Source organism: Triticum urartu, chromosome 4A (assembly GCF_056163025.1).
Source record: "Triticum urartu cultivar PI428250 chromosome 4A, HENAU_Tu73, whole genome shotgun sequence".
NCBI lineage: Eukaryota > Viridiplantae > Streptophyta > Magnoliopsida > Poales > Poaceae > Triticum > Triticum urartu.
The window spans coordinates 60,288,892-60,308,765 of NC_141876.1; the positions used below are offsets into that span (position 1 = coordinate 60,288,892).

At 40.5% G+C, this 19,874-nt stretch overlaps 2 protein-coding genes across 2 annotated transcripts; both read left to right on the forward strand.

Annotated features, from left to right (window-relative positions):
- Window positions 1-433: 433 nt before the first annotated feature.
- LOC125550631 (RNA helicase family protein) lies at window positions 434-13,142 on the forward strand. Its single transcript, XM_048713662.2, has 16 exons — window positions 434-752; window positions 1,156-1,248; window positions 1,331-1,435; window positions 2,636-2,853; window positions 4,444-4,496; window positions 5,138-5,254; window positions 6,367-6,458; window positions 7,190-7,276; window positions 7,426-7,640; window positions 8,165-8,257; window positions 8,914-9,037; window positions 9,122-9,263; window positions 10,540-10,609; window positions 11,990-12,147; window positions 12,580-12,755; window positions 12,846-13,142. The coding sequence occupies exons 1-16, from the start codon at window positions 529-531 to the stop codon at window positions 12,994-12,996; spliced, it is 2,118 nt and encodes a 705-aa protein (XP_048569619.2). The 5' UTR covers window positions 434-528; the 3' UTR covers window positions 12,997-13,142.
- A 1,534-nt stretch (window positions 13,143-14,676) lies between these two features.
- LOC125550633 (3'-5'-exoribonuclease family protein) lies at window positions 14,677-18,108 on the forward strand. Its single transcript, XM_048713663.2, has 7 exons — window positions 14,677-15,244; window positions 15,343-15,412; window positions 15,499-15,604; window positions 16,072-16,138; window positions 16,772-16,847; window positions 17,323-17,612; window positions 17,801-18,108. The coding sequence occupies exons 1-7, from the start codon at window positions 15,026-15,028 to the stop codon at window positions 17,891-17,893; spliced, it is 921 nt and encodes a 306-aa protein (XP_048569620.1). The 5' UTR covers window positions 14,677-15,025; the 3' UTR covers window positions 17,894-18,108.
- The last annotated feature ends 1,766 nt before the right edge of the window (window positions 18,109-19,874 follow it).

Here is a 19,874-nt window from a genome sequence, read left to right on the forward strand (position 1 = left end):
TGAAACAATTCATGAAATCCTTTAAATATTTATTTACATATTTTTTCAAAAAGAGAATATTTTTAATATTCATGAATATAATTTGAACTTCTTAAACATTTTCTGTGTTCATTCTTCTAAATTCGTGCCTTTTTAATCTATGAATTAGGAAACACGCGACACGTGTGTATGTTGCGAAGTCGTCGATGACATCACTTACAGAATCTGCACAGCGCGGGTGTGATTTGCATGGTGGATCAATGGTTGGCCGTCCGTCGCCCCGCAGCATGTTCTTGCGCTAGCTATACGTTACAGACAAAGTTTTCGAAAAACATAAAAAAATGGGCTAAAAAAACTGGTTCCACTACAAAAACCGGCCGAAACCGGTTAGCTCCTGTGAGTGGAATAGAACGACTGGGCGAAGAATAGACGCGCCCGAACCACGCACGCTTGAACTTTGAAAGCCGTCGACCATCTGCCTGCCCTCTGCGCAGCCCAGTGGCTCAAAAAAAAAAAAAACTAAACCCTAGCACCCCGGTTCCTTCGGAGATGCCGTCGCCGTCGCCGTCGCGGCCGCCGGTGCTGCCAATCTCGGAGCACGAGGACGAGATCGTGGCCGCCGTGGAGGCGAACCCGGTGATCGTGGTCATCGGCGAGACCGGCTCCGGCAAGAGCACCCAGCTCTCCCAGATCCTCCACCGTCGAGGCTACACCCGCCGCGGTGCTATTGCGGTCACCCAGCCCCGCCGTGTCGCGGCCGTCTCCGTCTCCAGGTGCTCCCCTCTCTCCCAAGCGTGCGCGCATAGTTCAATTTGCTAGAGTGTGGGCTAGTTGCGTGGGAGGTAGGCGCCAGGGAGGCAGGGAGCATATGGTTCTACTTCCTGATCTATCATGCTACCATTTTTGTCTTCCTTGTGGGCTGCGAGGGTGCATTTAGGTCAATTGGCTGGATTGGGAGGAGGATGCAATCGAATCGATTGTGTATCAAGAACTATGTATGGGTCTATATGCCCGTGGAGATACCAAACTCTGATATATTACAAATTACAATAGGAACATAATGCTCGACTGGAGTATCATTTTGTTGCACAGAAAATACATTAAGAGCATAAACACCTAGAAGGAACTGCCCTGTATGATACCTGGAATGCCGAGAGTAACTTCAATTATTTTCAGGAGGGTGGCACAAGAGCTCGGTGTCTCCATTGGGGAAGAAGTTGGTTATGCTATTCGGTTTGAAGACCGAACTTCAGAAAAGACTAAGATCAAGTAAGCTTCAGAAAGATTGAATTCTCTTGTAACTTAAGCATGTCCTGAGTTCTTGGATTGAATATTTTGAATCAATTCGTAGGTACCTCACAGATGGTGTTCTTCTGCGGGAAAGCCTTTCAAATCCTGAGTTGAAGCAATACTCAGTAATTATCTTGGACGAAGCTCATGAACGTAGCTTGAACACGTATGGTCATCTTTATGTTACACAGATTTACAGGAATCTTTATCAAAATTTAGAGTGTTTTTAATCAAGTTTTATTGAAGTACAGTTTGCCAAGCTCTAGCATAAATGCATAGCACAATAGAGTAAGAACTTTGAAGCTATCAAACTAGTAGGATGACCAAATACTGTTATTTCGGCATCTCTTATCATATCGTGTATTGAGTTTGAACATATGTAACCTATACTAGCAATTTGGCTTCTCTGTCCAATTTATAATCTGAGTTGTGAACTTGGGTTAAAATGAACTTTGTACTATCCTATTTGATGCCTTCTTTCTCGACTAGTAGGAATTTACTGCACAGTACATACCAAATAATTAATTGACCACTCACTAATATATGTTTTCAAATACTCCTCTGTCCTATACTAATTGACGCTCAAATAGATGTATCTAGAAATATTTCGGTGCTAGATACATCCGTTTGAGCGCAAATTAATATGGGACGGAGGAAGTAATATATAACAGTAACACATTACCTAAATTGTAATTTTCTCTAGTACATGCTTACTTGGTTACTCTTTAGATGAGATGGCCTCTGACTGCAAACATAAAGTAACTTCTAGCTCTTGGATGCATATGTTGATGTTGTACCGAAGTAGAGTTACTTGGGTTGTAGGGGTGAGAGGCTCTAGGGAAAGTTTACCACTGGCATGCTATTGCTGCTTTGATAATACTCCCTCCGTCCCATAATGTAAGAAGTTTTTTGACACTAGTGTAGTGTCAAAAAACGTCTTACATTATGGGAGGGGGGGAGTAGAAGGTAATCGGAAGACTGGCAATTTAAACATTAGGGTAACAACTGAAAGAGGGAGCACATGGATTAGGATAGCACCAGATAGCTTGCAGTCACACTTAAATACTTAATGCTGATAATCACATATTCACACTCGTTGTTCTGCATGAGTTGATACTATTCTATCTTTACCCCGACTTTCTGCAGCATAGCTCAACAGATTCAAAAGTCACATGAGAGAATAACAAATTGGATTCAAACTTCCAATAACATACTCATCAGGACCAGCTATCTGGTTGTGGGAACCTGTGAATGTAATCTAGCTACCATAGTCTTGAAATGATGCTATTTTCTTCCTTTGTTTTAGTGTGGCGTTGATTGTGAACTTATCTGTAGTGGCTCATTTTGATGTTTTTTTTGGTTACAGTGATATCCTTTTAGGTTTAATGAAAAGATTGATCAAACATCGAGCTTCAGATTTGAAAGTTCTCATCACTTCGGCGACTCTCGATGGTTTGAAAGTGTCAAATTTCTTCTCTGGATGTCCTGTGTTGAACATCCCTGGAACTATATTCCCTGTGGAGAAGTTTTACAGCACAGATCGTCCAACAAATTATATTGAATCTTCTCTCAGAACAGCTATAGGTATGGATAATTTTTTGTTTGTGTAACTATTGCAGTTATAAACTTTTACAATAGAATGCCAATATTTTTTTGGTGCTTCCTAAGTAGGCAAATAGCTATATGTATTCATCACTTTTCCATTACATCAATCAGAAATTGATTCATTGTCAGCAGACCTAAGATTTTGATCTAATGTCGTGAATGTACAAGAGGGCATTTGGATTTATAGTGGTATGCGGGTAACAGGTCAGTACCCCTTGAGTTGCTGTTGGATACTGCGTTGGTCAAATTGGCTGGTAGAGACGAAAGTGTGTAGGGGCAGAGCCATTTCCTTTTATTATTTTAAGACTTCAAGGCACTTGGTCGTAATACAAAAATGCAGTTAACTCTATCATTCTAACAGAAAAGCACAATTTGCAAGTCCAACTGAATCCAAGTGCAGCTAACAAACTTCTGTTGTTTAGGTTTCTAGCTCTAGAAACCGCAGTGAGAGTAGGCTTGTTTCCATTCGTTTTCTCTGTTTCTAGGTAGATACCGCTGTGAGATTTTTGTGTGCCAGTCTGCAGTGGCGGCTGTCTTGTATGGACTCAGTGCTCTCTTCTTAAAGATAAGATGTGCAAAGCTTTTGCATGTTCTCTGAAATAGACCATTTTTTCACTTTGGCTGTTTCTACTTATTTCATGTGTTTATCAAGAATATCCATTTGAGCCATTTGAGCCACTTTGTTTATCAAGAATATCCCTGCAAATTGGCTTAACTTTAACCACTGTGGAGAAGTTTATCAAGAATATCCATTTGAGCCATTAATGTATGCATATCGTACATCATTTCATGTGTTTTTATATAATATACTATCCAACAAAGGGCTCTTATTATTTGGAAAAGGTAAAGAAAATAAAATGTTTGCTCTCATGAGGATTTGATAATCTAGGATGACTCCATCCCTTTCATAGTTGTTCGTCTGATTTTGACATATCCATTGGTGATTGGTTCAACATCTGATGAGAATATTCCCTTAAGTAGTAGCACTTTGTCCCTGATGAGTAGGTCCTGTACACCCCACCAAACACTAGGATACCCACATATCCTAGACCACTGACAAACCCCCTCCCCGCTGTTGATTCTGCCACTGTACTGGCTGCAATTTGCCTCCCTTGTCGTCTTGTTGCCATCGTGTGGCTGTCACTGTCTTTGATGTAAAGGGAGGTGGTGCAAGTGTGGGATTGTGGTGGTGTGAGTTGCTATGTCAAAAAGATCAGCCTTGGGAGGGTCATGTACTACTGGTTTCTGGGTCATTCCCTTGGCTCTTATCCATTTGACACTATTAAAAATTTGAAGGGCATTGACATGAAGGCGTATACAAACTACAGGTTTGCCAGCTAACTGCCTGCATGCCTTTTGGTGGCATGGAAATTATTTCATGCATGCATAAATATGATCAGAGAGTAATGTTTATATTGTATGACTAATTATTGGTGGAAACTAACATCGATTATAGGGAAGTCATTTAATTATGTCTTTAGGCTTGTTTAAAGTTTTGGCCCTGATGATTTATATAATTGTTGGAGATCTTATTTTCGGTAATAATACCCATAGATTTTTCTCCAACAGATATACATGTTAAGGAAGCTCCTGGGGATGTATTAATATTTATGACAGGAAAGGTCAGTATCTCAAAATTGGCCACTGTTTATGCTCTCATTATCTTATATGCAACTTGAAGGACATTATGTGGTCTTTGACACTAAGGAAAGACCTTGACCTGTTTCTTAGCTGATTTAATTGCAGTTTATATTAGTTTGTCCTCTTTTCTTGCATTGTTAGTGTATCTATATCTATATATACCTACTAATAATGTCATTAGTGCTTCTGCCCGTCCGCCGTCAATAATTTTGCAAAAAAGTCCCTGTGTTTTTTGGTATTCAATAATACCGAGAGTCCCAGTTTGTCCTTAAGGTTTTAAGACAATTACTTGAGATGGTTTTACTGCCTACTACCACTTGGCCCTAATTTGTGACCAAATTACACATTATTCTTATAAGAGAACAAAATATTCAGAAAATATTTTCTCTTGATTATCTTACCTGATTCTTTTTTGAATTTTGATACTGTATTTTATTCCTCCCATCTAGAGTGACTGATAATTTTAATTTTGGAATACCTGTAGAACTTTCATATGTTGTCATTGATATGGTTTTAAAATGTCTGGGAGTATTTTTGCATAACTGAAGGGGCTATGTGTTGGATGCAGAACCCTTACTATTGTTTTGTCATACTTATACAAACTTGTTGGTATCCTTTTCAGGATGACATCGACAAGATGGTGTCAAAATTGGAGGAAAGAATTCAAAATCTTGAGGAAGGATCTTGTATGGATGCTCTTGTCCTACCACTCCATGGTTCTTTGCCACCTGAACAGCAGGCAATCAGTTAATCTCCCGTTGCATATTTTCTTCCTTAATCTTTTACCCCAAAACTTTCCACATATCCATCTCATGAATGCTAGCTTGCTCTCAGTTTTTATTTCGAAATCTTAGGGTGTGCTCTTTTCCCAGCACATGTGTAGCTACAAATCACTTTAAAAAGGTCCCAACTCCCAATTACAAAAATTTCATGGTATGTTTTTTATTTAAAATTTAGCAATTAGGTTCATAGAATTTAAGTTTGACTTTTTTTGCGGTCTACTTGAAGTACTTTGAAATTCACAGTGCACTCGCATAATCTGAAATGAAGCAATATTTATCGCATAAATTCTCTCTTTACTTTGCAAATTAGCCTGTACTTTTTCTAGTTGAGGATGAGCAGCTGGTTTTCTGCATGAATAGTTGAATCCTATAATTTACATCAAGTTTTACTATTTGTAGCATTTCAATAAAACTTTCTGGTATGTGTCAGTTACAAGCCTCCTGAATACCTTACTGGAACATATAATGTCAATCCATCTGAAAACCATATGGTCCTGTAGTAAGGTCTTCTGAATATTTTTTTTCCGAGCACATCGATCACTCCAAATCACATAAAGACTTTCAACTAAGAGGAATATCATGACATGTTCTTTTTTTTTTTTAAGAATTTAGCTATAAGTTCCTGGAACTTAAGTTTGATTTTTTTTGGGGTCTGTACGAAGTACTTTAAAACCGACAATTTGACAAAAGTTCGATTTATTTCATAAAGTTTTCCTAGTGTTGCTAATAAAAATTGTATACTATGAGAAGCTGATTCGTCTTTCACTCATGATCATATGCTTTTAGAATGTTGCATTGCCTTGCTTTGCAATTGTTTCTTAGCGATCAATTATTGCTAGTTGATAGTGTATTTTGTTTTGTGAACCTTTCTGTTGTTATCTTTGAGCTATCACATTGCTACAATATTACCTATTTAAGGTTTTGTGTTAACTATGCACATGATCTTGCTCTCTTACCTCTTTGCTTAGCAGCATCCATTTGTTTTATGTATGTTTGGTTTGATTTCACTTTGGTCGTAAGCATTTGATACCTATAGAATTCTTGCTGATCTGTTGAGTTTTATTTATAGGTTCGGGTATTCTCTCCAGCACCTCCAAATTGTCGACGGTTCATTGTTGCAACAAATGTAGCTGAAACTTCGTTAACTGTAGATGGTGTTGTGTAAGCAAGCAAACATTATCAGTTAAAGTGCACATACGTCCAGTTTCCATTTCCATACTCTTGTTTTTATATTTAATTTTGATTACTGAAATGTTGTGTTTCTAAATTAGGGAATCTATATCGACTTCGCGGTTTTCTAGAAAATAATCAATCAAATACCATATTTTTTACGGACTAGTGTATCACTACATCCTGTTTATCTCCGACACTAGCTTACTTGAATTTTGTAGAAGATTGATTTGTAAAATGTAGATGGCATACTTTTGCCTGTTACGCCATGAATTTCCATCTAACTTACACAACTTTCATTTGACAGCGCTAGTTGTATGTGTGAATTCATGATTCATGCATTGTATTGCATCCTGAGGTGTTAGTGTTATGGTTAATAAATTATATATATCACCAAGATAAACATTAAAGCTGTCTTATGCCTGCAGGAGTTGTTAAGAACTGATGTGATCCAGTTATCAACTTCAGTATATATTAATGATTTTAATCGATAACGAATTATCTGTATTATAATCACAGTGTTACTTTGGATGAATGAGATGCTTTTGATTTGTTTTTTTTCCTCTCATGCTAAAATGCTGATGCAGCAGCAACTACCCAACTGAAACCGGACTATTAAAATTTGCAATATTTTCTGTATATAGCTGAGTACTCAAATGTCCTGCAATTTTGATATTCCCGGAGAGGCATTTTATTAATAGTGCTATATCTTATTTCACCAGGTTTGTTGTTGATTGTGGTTATGTAAAGCAACGCCAGTATAATCCGTCAACTGGAATGTATTCACTTGATGTAGTTGAGATTAGCAGGTAAATAGTAATGGGATATGCACTCTGGTTGTCTGTCTGCATCTTATCCAGACTACTTTCATTCACAGATGTCTAGCTACTGTCTCAATTTTTTTGTCTAGCTTTAATACACACAATATGAATCACTGATTTTTTTCATGAATTACTAGAGTGCAAGCTGACCAGCGAGCTGGACGAGCTGGAAGAACTCGGCCTGGCAAGTGTTATAGATTATACCCAAGTTCCATCTACCAAAAGGAGTTTCTCGAGGCTACAATTCCAGAAATTCAACGAACCTCCCTTGCTGGAAGTGTTCTGTATCTGAAATCATTAAATCTTCCTGATATCGACATTCTAAAGTTTGATTTCCTCGACCCACCATCACGTAAGATAAGATTCAGAATCTTTTATTCATAATAATCCTTCTGCGCTCACTTCGTAAAACTTCTTTTCATCTAATTAAGTACTATGTGTGGTAACCTAAGCAGCTGCAGGCTGGTCTTTGTTCAGGCATGTCATAACTTAGTCACCTTTCTTGCGCTGCTGGGTCTAGCCTTGACTATAGAATTTAGTGTGCTGCATCATGCTTGGTCAGCCCAATGACACTAGTTTTGTGGTGCACGAGCCTAACAGGAACGCCAATATAGAAGTTCTTAAAAAAAGTGATTGCGCATAGGTCAGTTAGATGCTGTTTGCATTTGCCATTTTTTATCATCAGTTTATAATATTGCATTTCCTGAAATTGCGTACCACTGTCATTAGCTGCTCACTGTCACTTGTCAGGAATCTGTGACTTCAAAGACCCTCATGGAAACCCCCATTATTTTTGTCCGTAGTGATCCAGGTGGATAAAATTTAGGATTATCTTCTCTGTCTCCTTATTAATGGACCAATGCTTATGACCTGCAGGTGAATCATTAGAAGATGCTTTGAGGCAGTTATACCTCATTGATGCAATTGATGAAAGTGGGCAAATAACAGATGTTGGACGCCTTATGGCAGGTATAAGTTTGAGCATGAAATCAATTGTTATTCAAACCTATCTTGAATGATGTCTGTAGGAAAATTGCTATTATACCAAACGGCAAGCAGCTCTGGGTGGCTGGGTTTTGTGTGTGTGTGTGTGTGGGGGGGGGGGGGGGGGGGGGGGTTACACCTATGCCCATTTGAAGCTGGGGCATTACCAAAAAATCACCTACAGAATTGAGATCAGGCAAATGAATACTCGTTGTAAAGTGCCTTTTGAGATCGACATGAGCTGTTCATGCGGATAGTACGTGTGGGTACTGTACTACTGTTGCTCATGAATTCTTCATGCAGCAGGCCACCATGTGTTGACATTTTGTTGAGGAATGCTCTTGTATATCCCCGAATCCACGCTTTTGTGTGGTACACCTATATGCATGAATTGAATTACACACCTGCTATGATGCCCTATCACTAGTTGTAAGTGCTAGATAATAAATTGTCCTCTTTGTTTTAAATCTTACTGTCCAAGGTATTGGAGGATTTCTGTGAAGTAGTTAATAAAAAGTTATTATTTAGTAATTTTCGCTGTGTGATTAAAAGGATTATGTAGGATAAGTTTATTTTGTTCTGGTAAATTTTAAATAATCTGATTTGGTTGTCTAAATTGCATGCTGTGATTTTTTTTACAGAGCTCCCTCTTGACCCTTCGCTTTCAAGGACTTTGATTGAAGCTAATGAACTGGGATGTCTGTCTCAGGCATTAACTGTTGCTGCAGTCTTGTCCGCTGAAATCACACTGCGGCAAACTAGAAGGTGACCATTTGTTGTTTTTAATGTATTTCATGTAGAATGGTCCCATTAGCCAATTGTAATGAACTTGTTGCTTCTTATGTACAGCAAGGATATGGAAGGAAAGAGAAAACGGCAAGAGCTCCCTGATGGTTCTGGCTGGGGTGACCATGTACAATTGCTTCAAATATTTGAAAGCTGGGATCAAGCAGACTATGATCCAAGATGGTGCTCAGATCATGATTTACAGGTGAATGAAAATAAAACTGTGATTCAAATATGATGAGAAGAAAATTTGGATGAGTGAGCATTAATCATTGTAAGTTTGTGAACATACATGCAATCATATCGGACCTTATTGGAACAGTCAAGCTGTATCAAGAACTGTTGTCATTGTTATAACAACAGGAGATTAGAGGGCAGTATCATTAGTAACGTGATCACAACAATGATTCGTAGGGGGTTGTACGGCGACCTTATATCGAAGGTCGTCGTACGCCGACAAACTTGACACTTCGATGTTTTTTTAATAGGTTCGGTTGTGACCTAGGCTCCCTGAGTCATTTGAGACTCCCAAACTTGATCCTAGGGTCCCTGAGTGAATTTTGGAGCTCTAGTGCCCTCCCTTTGTTTGTATTCAAGTGAGAGTCAGTGAGGGTACGTGCCCATGGGGGGCTTATATAGGGCTAGGGGTCCTTGACAAGACCAAGGCCACACTTGGTGGTGGTAGGTAGGAGGTGTACATTGGTCAAAGTTGGTCAACTGGTCCATGGTGGACTAGGGAGAGAGGGAGTCCATAGCTTATGGTGGACCAGATCCTCTCATCCCTCCACCCTTGCGGGCTTCTCTCATCTTGGGCCTTCCTTGACTTCTTTTTTTATGTTCTCTACTCTTATGACTTGTTGACTCGTGTTAGTTGCTTGGACTTTCATTGACTTGACTTTGTTGTCAAAGACTCAAAGTCTCATGATTCAAATTATGCCCACAACTTCTATTTGAGTTTGTTAAGAGGACAAAGGGAAATGGTATTTTGTTCAACAGAACTGAGGACGCTGACATCATACTGGTTTGATTCTGATGCTTTGTTTAAATGTAAGGATCGTCTAGTATTTTAAATTGAGTGAGTTACTTGAAAGCTAGGGAATTATCTCTTCATAAACAATACCATTTTGTGACGTGTGGCAATGCCTAAGCCTGTAATTCACTGCTCAACGTTTGGCCCACCTGTTCTTTGTCCTTCATTTGTTGGGCATTTTACCTAAACTTGTACTCCCTCTGTTCCATAATATAATATAAGATGTTATTACAACCAATAAGTGAGTATATCGGTTGTAATAACATCTTATATTATGAGCCGGAGGGAATAGTTTACTATTTACAGCTACATACATGACAATAGAAGTATCAAGTATGATTAAGTTGACGTGCATCTATATAATATCTTTGAAAGACTTTGCAGTCGCACTTTGTTTTGTACAAAACAATAGGTTTCGTTCTTTATGTTGACCACCAGACTATCTTTGCAGGTACGGGGCATGAAATTCAGCAAAGATGTGAGAAATCAATTAAGTCAGATTATTCAAAAAATTGCTAAAGGTCAGTTTTCTACTTGTTATGTTTTCTGTTTCTCAAAATTCTTGACAAAGTACCCCTTAAAAACTGTTCCCCTGTTTCTCCTATACCGAGACATGTCTCTCTGGTAGAGCTGCTTTTTATATAAAGAACATGTATTGCTTCAGTTTTGATTCCTAAGAATTACCTTCAAAACAAAGCTGAAGAGTGAAGACTAGTGTTATATGCTCTTAGGTTTTTTGCCTTCAGGATCACATGCACCCATTAATGGCTTTGAGACTTGTGTTCCAAAAAATCCACACCTTTACAAGGGCATTCCCAATGCTCTTCCACCATCAGCTCTAAACCATGCAACGTTGGGTCTGAGCTGAGGTGGCAGGACAATTAGTGAAGAATAGATTAAAGTTATATCTACATGTAGATTGTATCTTGTCCCAAACTCCAATGACCTGTGGGAACTCATTTGCACACAAGCAAACGATACATCCGTCATTGAGGATTTAGTATTTCAGCTTGTATCATTACATCCGTCATTTGCACACAAGCAACCGATACATCCGTCATTGAGGATTTAGTATTTCAACTTGTATCGTGATGTGGAACTAATAGATAGAACAATTTACTAATTTAGATAACACCACTGGGAGCACCTAACATGTCTCAGCATATGCCTTTGCAGAATTTGTGAAAAATAAGTATTACAGAAGATGGGTTCAATCCTTCTATCTTCTTTTTTTCTTGGCACTGCACTTATTGTGATATTCTTGCCAACAAAAAATTGCATGTGTTCACCCGTCGAAAGAAAAATGTATACATGTTCGACATGTATTTTCCCCCCAAGTGTACAAGTACTAAAGCAAATTGCGGGTGCATATGATCTTAAGAGCATAAAATTCCAGTCAATAGATGCTTGATGCTCTCTGTAATTTGGATAATCTGTTCAGATCATGTTGTCAAAATTCTTCTTTATAGAGTATTTGTAGGCTGTATTTTGTCTAATTTTATTTTGAAGTTAAATATAATGAGATAGCAACTAAACAGAACAGCAAATTTTGTTTGTTGAAATAGCACAGCAGATTTTGTCCGTGCACGTACATAATTAGTCTTTGTTGCCTAATGGCAGTATATTTGTTGTCCTTGAATTAAGGCTTCCTATTGTTGAAATGTGAGCAGACATGTGAAATTATTAATGTATATGCTGTCTCCTGTTGAAATTTCAGCACAACACGTCAAATAATCACAATTTATGCACAAAAAAGAGATATTATGACAGCTACACCATGTTGTCTATATCAGTTAAAATATCGTGTACATTGCTCTCCCTGAGATGCTGGAAACTGATTGGAGTATTTCCCATCCAGTTTTGACTGAATTTTGTAAGCAAACTTGCTTTGTAAAATTCAGGTCCAACAGATTTGCAAGCAAGGAGAGGACAGAAGAGTGACCCTGACTACAGAAAATTGAGGAGAGCACTTTGTGTAGGATATGGCAACCAGTTAGCTGAGAGGATGATTCATCATAATGGTTACCATACGGTTGGATACAGGACACAACTTGTGCAGGTATAACCTTGATAATTTGTTTGTTAGATTCAGTTAGTTTGCATTCTAGGGGCTAAAAAGTAAGACTGAACCAGTAGTACACGCAGAAACTAATACTAGTGTCAAAAACGCTCTTATATTATGGGACGGAGGGAGTATGTCTTATTTGTGCCTGTCTTGACTTTCCTTTGGAATTAATGAAACTGCCAGTCGCTACTTGAAGTTTATAGTTATTTCTCAGCGATGCTTAATAGTTTATTCTAGGGGACATCGAGTTTGTTGTTTGTGCCATTTGGAAACCGTAGTTATGACATGCTGAATATCATTTGTGAAGAACAGTTGTGTCATGCAACAAGAATTCATTGACATATTTAACCTCCTCTTGTGGAACTGTACCTGCTACTTCAATTGTGCAACTCCACTGGCACCTTTCTAAGTACACCTTTTATGCAGGTGCATCCATCTTCTGTACTGGAAGGGGATGAATACGGGAAACTGCCTGTGTATGTCGTCTACCACGAACTAATAAATACTACCCGCCCTTTCATGAGAAATGTTTGTGGGGTCGAGCAGACTTGGGTTAAACCAATCTTGAAGAAGCTTGAGAAACTGAACATAAACAAATTAAGGTATGAAAGCCATGTATTAACAAATGGTTATCATTCCGGTGTCATGATACAATGCTAGCTAGACAAGTAACCTTGAGTGTCTTATTGCAGCGGCGGTTCAAGTGCGTTGATAGATTACGAACCTCTAGAGGAGAAGCAACCAGGCTCGCCGACAAAAGCTGCAGCTGCTAAGCAATCTGATGTGGATAGTAAAATCCAGGCGGCCCGAGAGCGCTACCTTGCGCGAAAAGGCAAGAAGTGATATATTAGTGATCTTCCAGTAGTATGATTATTTTGAAGAGAGCGAAGCATGCATAGAGCACATGAACATGAAAAGAGTAAACACATTCGGAACAGAGCTCATAGTCTGATGTATACTAACCAATATCATGGAACAGCCTTAGATCATCCCTGTCCAATGCCTTGTGGTGTGTTCCGTGATGTACCTTGCTCAGTTTGCGCTTAGATATGAAGCTTAAAGCCCCAAAATTATCCCCGGTTATTCAAGATGTTCATAATTCCGTATCTGGGGCACCTGCGATTGTGGACATTAGAGTGCACTAACACGTGTCGATGTACTGGTGCACTAGGTCGCCGAAATGTGCATCTAAGAGTCCTAGATTTTATTTTTTTACAGAAAGTGACTTACAAGCTGATGTGGACTATTTTTATGGACCTAAATAGCCAGTGAACGTTCGCTTGGGAGGATGGCAATTGTGAATGTCTTCCATGGCAAGTTGTATCGGGGTGGCAATTTTTGAAAAGAATAAAAAATTTGCGGCAAAAAACAGCAGAATTTGCCATCTCCTACCGCATAAAGTTGCCACAAAAATTTGCTTGCCATGCCACCCTCCTCCTAGAAAAGGTTCACCAGTTACCATTTTTTTATTTTTATTGAAAATTGGGGAGAAGCAGGCCCACCCTAATTCTGTAGATACTATTATTATCTATAAGTCCGGCAATCGAGAATTGGCAAGAACTTTGACATGCAATTTGATGATAAGCAATCGTAAAGAGTTAATAAGTTAGGATTTGGGTTACTCTTACTCTTACTCACAAGTTACAAAAAAGGATAATCATAACTGTAATAAACCTAGGTCTAAATAGTAACCTATTGAGAGGGACATGGATTTCACTTGATAAAATAATGTGAATGGTTGAATGAACACAGAAGTCTTTTCTTTTTTGGGTAAATGTAGGCAGTTCTTTTTGGGCTTATTTAGGTCTATGGAAATAAGCTGCCTAGTAGGCTTCGAAAATTTTAGGTTGGATTCTAAAACAAGCTGGGTAAGGGACAACCTATTTCCACAGCCCGAAAAAGGCACAAAAACTGGTTGTAGAAGTCTTTTGACTCAATTACAACGCTAGATAACTGGGTTGATGGAGATGGTGCTTAACTTGGTCAAAATCCTACGAGATAGATGAAGAACATTAGAAGTTAGTTTTCAACCGATGAAACGCATACTTTACATATAACTAAGACAGATGGGTCTATACGTAATTTGGGACACAAGTAATATAGTCTTGTATTAATTTTTCTGTAAGACCAAATGTCAACGAAAATATTTTTATTTTATTTGAAAAACTTCAAAATGCATTTTCTTCCAACAGCTCATTTGGCATCTATGTTTGGATCGGAATTCGCGGAATTCAATTGCGAACTCCGACACCAACACATTTCAGAAGTCTTTTCCTTTTTATAATTACAATTACCTATATTTTTAAGGCGACACTTTGCTTTAAGGCGCTGGGGCGCCTCGACACCTAGGCGCCTAAAGCGGACATATTTGCAAAGCGCTGGGGGGCGCCTCGACGCCTAGGCGTCGCCTTAGAGACGCCTTAAAAACATAGACAATTACAATTCCAGAAGTCTGAAACGGCAGGTAAACGAAACCCCGGCCATTCCTTTTCAAAAAGTAAATAAAAATAAAACCCGGCCAACAAGCCGTCATTCTCCAAAATCGCTCATTTGGCAGGAACCCTAAACCCACAGGGCTCATCTCGCCAGCGCCGCCGCCGCCCAGGGAACCCACCAAGCTCGTCTCCCCGGCGACTCCCTTCACCACCAGGACCTCCCCGACCCCACGCACCGCCGCCGCGAGGGTGACCACGCGAAGCAGCCGTCGCTGATTAGCTACAGGGGGGCGGACCAACAAGACCGCCACAGCCCACAGACACCCCAGGAGGCCGGGTGGCATAAACCCTAGGAAGCCCGCGGCTCTTCCCTCTCTCTCTCTCTCTCTCTCTCTCTCTCTCCCGACAGAGCACGCCGCGACCCGCCGACCACAAGAATGAGCGCGGAGACCGACGCGACGGCGGCCGGCGGGCTCGCGGGGGAGATGGAGGTCGAGGCGTACCGCCGCCTCTTCCCCCTCGCGTTCCTCGAGCGTCACCTCCGCGAGTCCGTCCGGCCTGACGCCCGCCGCCTCGCCGAAGCCCGCCCCACCACCGTCGCGCTCGGCGCCGTCTCCTCCGCTCACGGCTCTGCCCTCGTCCGCCTGGGTGACACCGTAAGCTCCCCTTTCACTCTCACAACCTATCTCCGGTTCCCATTGCCATATTGGCGTTGCGCGCCACCTGTTTGATGAAATGCTTTCCATCGCCGCAGGCCATGCTCGCGTCGATCAAGCTCGAGGTGATGTCGCCCTCTGCCGAGACCCCGGACCAAGGATCAGTCGGTTCGTGTGGCCTTCCTCTTCCTTTAGCTGCTGCTGCTGCTGCTCTAGTTCTGTACAGTTTGGCTAACTTCACCGTGTTTCCGCAGCTGTGGAGTTCCACATGCCGCCTATCTGCTCCCCGCTTGTAAGGCCAGGACGGCCAGCAGAGGCTGCGCCTGTCATCTCCAAGGCCCTGGAGGACGTCCTCATGAGGTTTCTGTTGTGGCTTGCATTTCTTGCGTATCTTTACCATGCTGACACAAGGGATGAATGTATTACTGTGATTCTGCTTTCAGCAAATCGTTATGGTGTAGTTTTAGATTGGTTCATTCTTCCACAGCAAATAAGGATGTCACACCTACAAGAGCACTGTTTGAAATATATTCATATGATTCTCTTTTACCACAGATGTAAATGGGTCGTTTCAGATATATTTACCACAGATTGTTTCTGTGAATTGAAATCTCAGGCGGGTGATTTTACATTTCTTTCACTGCATTAAATTTTATTGATTATTTTGTTTCAACTGCAAGTTATAGGATAGGTATTAGTGTGCTTGCTGCTCTGAGAGATTTAAGTTTGGTTGATAGATGATCACACATTTTTTCTACCTACCGTGCTGTAACCTGTCTTTTCTCATATATGGCACTGAAGTTAATTTATTGTATCCTCTTTTGTAGCTCTGGGATGTTAAATTTGAAGGAGCTCTGTTTGATCAGTGGGAAGGCTTCGTGGGTAGCATACCTGGTAATACAACTTTGATTTTGATACTGTGGTCGCCGGTATTCCTTTATTCATAGAATCAAAGTATATCCCTGACCAGTCATCTTTAGAAGTCATCAGGACAAAATTCATGTGATAGCGATAAGTCGAATAAGAATGAGAAAGGCCTCCACCCTTGGTGCCTATCCAAACTTCGAAGTTTCACTGAGATTGACGCTTTCAGTAGCGCGCTCCTCAATGGAGAATGATCAGTTCTGCGCAGCAACAAACAAAATAAACAGAACTCTGCACGACAGTTAAAAAAAATGATAAACAGAACACAGCACAAAGTAAAGAAAAAAAGAGCTTATGCGTAATACCTTTGTCTCTTTGTTACTGTGCTGATGTAGTTAGAATTTGATGATGGTGGTTAATTTTAGCACCTACCTCTACATTACGAGAATTGCTTCTGTAATTTTGTGTTCATGCCTCGCATATTCATATGGTAGCACCATATATGTCGTTTCTCTAGATTTCTGCACTGGGCAAGCATGTGTGATGTGTGCTTGTACATTGTACAAACCCAATGAAGAAACACAAGTTTGAGATAGCCTTCTGTTAATAAGTTTGCCAAAGAGATATGTGCTTTTTTCGTTTCTTGACACCTCTATTTTGCAGGATGTCTATTGTTTGAATGCTGATGGATCTTTGTTTGATGCTGCACTGATCTCAGTGGTGGCTGCATTTACACATTGTATGTTTAATTTACTTTCACTCTCTTAATTGATTTGATAACCTTCCACTATTTGTTTGACCTATAACTGGAAACATTAGCACTGGTATTCTGCTGGTGGTTACTTAATGATGTATGAACTGTAATGATTCAATCTTCTGTTTCCATATTTTTTATATTGCAACCGCCTCTTGTAGTTAACTGAGGAAGTTTGTATACATGTTACAGATTTTAATAAAACCTGATCTATTATTGGTTGTTTTTACTTCATATGGTTTAGTTTATGAGTTGCAAAGTTTATATAACCTTTTGAAATTAAGTAACCACCAGATTCTATGATACAAATGAGCCTGTCAGAGGAAACAATGCTGTATTACTTAGTTACTTTCCTTCAAAGGACTTGTTAACTGACGATATTTGATTTTTATTCTCACTACACGAATATCTTGCTTGATTTTTGTTACTTATCATTATTAATACCATGTTGCATTCACAGTGGAAATTCCCCTAGTATCTGTTGGTGATGATGGTAGAGTCTTTACTGTTGGAGGCAATGAAGGCAAAACCAAATATGAATTGGTAAACAGAGAAAAGAGGAAGCTTACTCTTGGTGACATTCCATTTCCTCTCACATGTGCACTTCACAAGGATAGTATTCTAGCGGACCCAACTGCTGAAGAAGAATCAATAATAGAAACCTCTGTCACAGTTGTTCTAGATTCTTCCGGCCGCTTAGTGTCAATACAAAAACCTGGAGGTGGAGTGACGTCCATGGCAACAATTAAGGTTTGATTTCCAATCCCTTTCCCCATATATATAACAATGGCAACAATATGGTTTATTTCCTGACGTATTAGTAATTTAGTATCCATTCAAGTATGACAACAACTTTAGCTAATTGGTGTTGGTTTTGTTTTATCACACTAACTTAATGGATGGAATGAGGTTCAGCTAATGACCTTTTATTTGTGCAGGCGTGCATTGGCTTGGCAAAAGAAAGAGGACAAAAGTTGAAGGAAATACTCACGGACTCCGTTGAAGCAATGGAAGTTGACCAAGCTGAATAAGTCCGTGCAAATAGTTCTAATTCAGTGGTTGTACTGCCACTGGTAGTGACATAGAAGTTTTGTTGCTTTTAACTGTGGGTATTATTTTTCTAGGATGAACGCGAAGATATAACAATCTGTGCCCTGCATATGACCTGACGTTTGTAGCGCCATAAGTTTTATTTGAGAATGTTCTTGATTATTTTCAGTAGCTCTTTTACAGAGTTTAAACTTTATGTCCAGGTGCGCCCATTGTTCAGTGGTGGTTATCTTTGGTTTTGTGTTTTTCATTTTGATTTACTGGTAGTCTAATTTTGTTTTCTCAAGGATTGTCGTTCATTTCAGTGAGAACATGGGGAAAATGTTTAGATTCAGATTGTACTGTAGCTTTTGGTTGTAGAACTCCTGAGGCTTCAGAAATATTTCTTTTTGCTCTGTCATGTGAATTGCTACGTGAATATAATTATTCCCTCCATCATCACCCTTTTTTTTTTTGAGACAACATCCTTCGTGGTATTGTACCCTGTTTTGTTGGTCCTATATGCTGGGCTCTGAAACAGGCCCCTATATAACTGAGCAATTTTTTTTCTTTTCGAAACGGAGGCATAAGATTTGCCTCATCTATTAAATAAGGGAGAAGCAGAGTTTAGAGTTTTATAAGAGCACCCACATACACGGCATGCCGATTACTCGCGCAAGAAAAAAGGCCCTAGTCTTTTAGCACCCGCGGTAATCCAGAGCTTTGCCTCCTCCATGATGTTGTTGAGAAGTATCGGCGTCGATGTGAACTTGTGCCGAAACACCCGTGCATTTCGCTCATAAACAAGCATGGCGAGGGAGGCCGAAGCGCTCCGGCTAGGAACGTGGTTGCCGGTTCGCTTGTCCCACCATTCGTGGACGGACCCGGCAAGGTGCCAATCGATGGTGTCCATGTGAGCAAGGCCAAGCTTGACGATAATTGACCTTCAAAGCCTAAGTGTGTAGCGACACTTGAAGAAGAGATGTGCATCCGTTTCTTGTTCCCTTTGGCAAAGAGGGCAAAGGCCACAATTTGCCCAACCCCGCCTCTTGAGGCGATCAGCTATCCAAATCCTATCTTGGAGGGCCAACCATGCAAAAAAATTGACCTTCGGGGGAGCCCAAGCTTGCCAAACCATGCGGTCCATGGGGGAGAGAGTTAATCCAAGGAACTGAGCCTTATATGCGGTGGCCGCGGTATAGATCCCGTCGTTCGAGTGCTTCCAAACGTTATCATCGTGGAGTTGCTTATCAAGGTGGACGTCACTCAGAAGCATCCATAGGGTGAAAAACTCCCGGACGTGATCACCGGAGACGATGGTGTTGAAGTTGATTTTGAGAATCCATGCATTGCCTTTGAGAGCCTCTCTCACCTTCCAATTCTTTCTCCTGGAAGCCTAAAAAAATTAGAGGTGCAATGTCCTTGGGCTTGCGCCCGAGAAGCCAAGGGGAATCCCAAAATGGCGTTTTGGCGCCGTCCCTCACGGTGATGGTGATCGAAGCATAAAAGAAGTTTAGATCATCCTCCGCGCAAGGGTTGCCAAATCGAACCCATAATATGTGGGGTTCCTTCCACTTATACCATAGCCACCTTAGCGGAAGAGCACGTGCAAACTTGTCAGTATTAAGCACCCCAAGGCCACCATACTCCTTCGGCCTACAGACTGTATCCCAATTGACCTTGCATTTGGCGCCTGTCGTCTTGTCCGTGCCCGACCAGTGAAAAGCTCTTTGAATCTTGGTTAGGTTATGGAGAGTGCTAGGTGGTACGATGAGAGGCGTAATGGAGAACACCGCTTGGGAGCATAAGACCGACTTGACCAGCGCCGTGCGACCGATGGTTGTGATGTTTTGGCCCTCCCAAGTAACCAATTTGCCAGCCGCCTTGTCTTCAAGATATTGGAAATCTACCTTCTTGAGTTGCCACACCGAGAGTGGAAGGCCTAAGTACTTCACCGGGAAGGTTGCTCGAGTAGCCGGCATA

Bases quoted from the DNA above. Each gene is read 5' to 3' on its own strand.
- LOC125550631 (XM_048713662.2), top strand. From the start codon at position 529: ATGCCGTCGCCGTCGCCGTCGCGGCCGCCGGTGCTGCCAATCTCGGAG. The intron at 6,459-7,189 runs GTAAGCAAGCAA...TTATTTCACCAG, and splicing joins TTAACTGTAGATGGTGTTGT to GTTTGTTGTTGATTGTGGTT. The intron at 8,258-8,913 runs GTATAAGTTTGA...TTTTTTTTACAG, and splicing joins TGTTGGACGCCTTATGGCAG to AGCTCCCTCTTGACCCTTCG.
- LOC125550633 (XM_048713663.2), top strand. From the start codon at position 15,026: ATGAGCGCGGAGACCGACGCGACGGCGGCCGGCGGGCTCGCGGGGGAG. The intron at 15,245-15,342 runs GTAAGCTCCCCT...CCATCGCCGCAG, and splicing joins TCGTCCGCCTGGGTGACACC to GCCATGCTCGCGTCGATCAA. The intron at 15,605-16,071 runs GTTTCTGTTGTG...CCTCTTTTGTAG, and splicing joins CTGGAGGACGTCCTCATGAG to CTCTGGGATGTTAAATTTGA.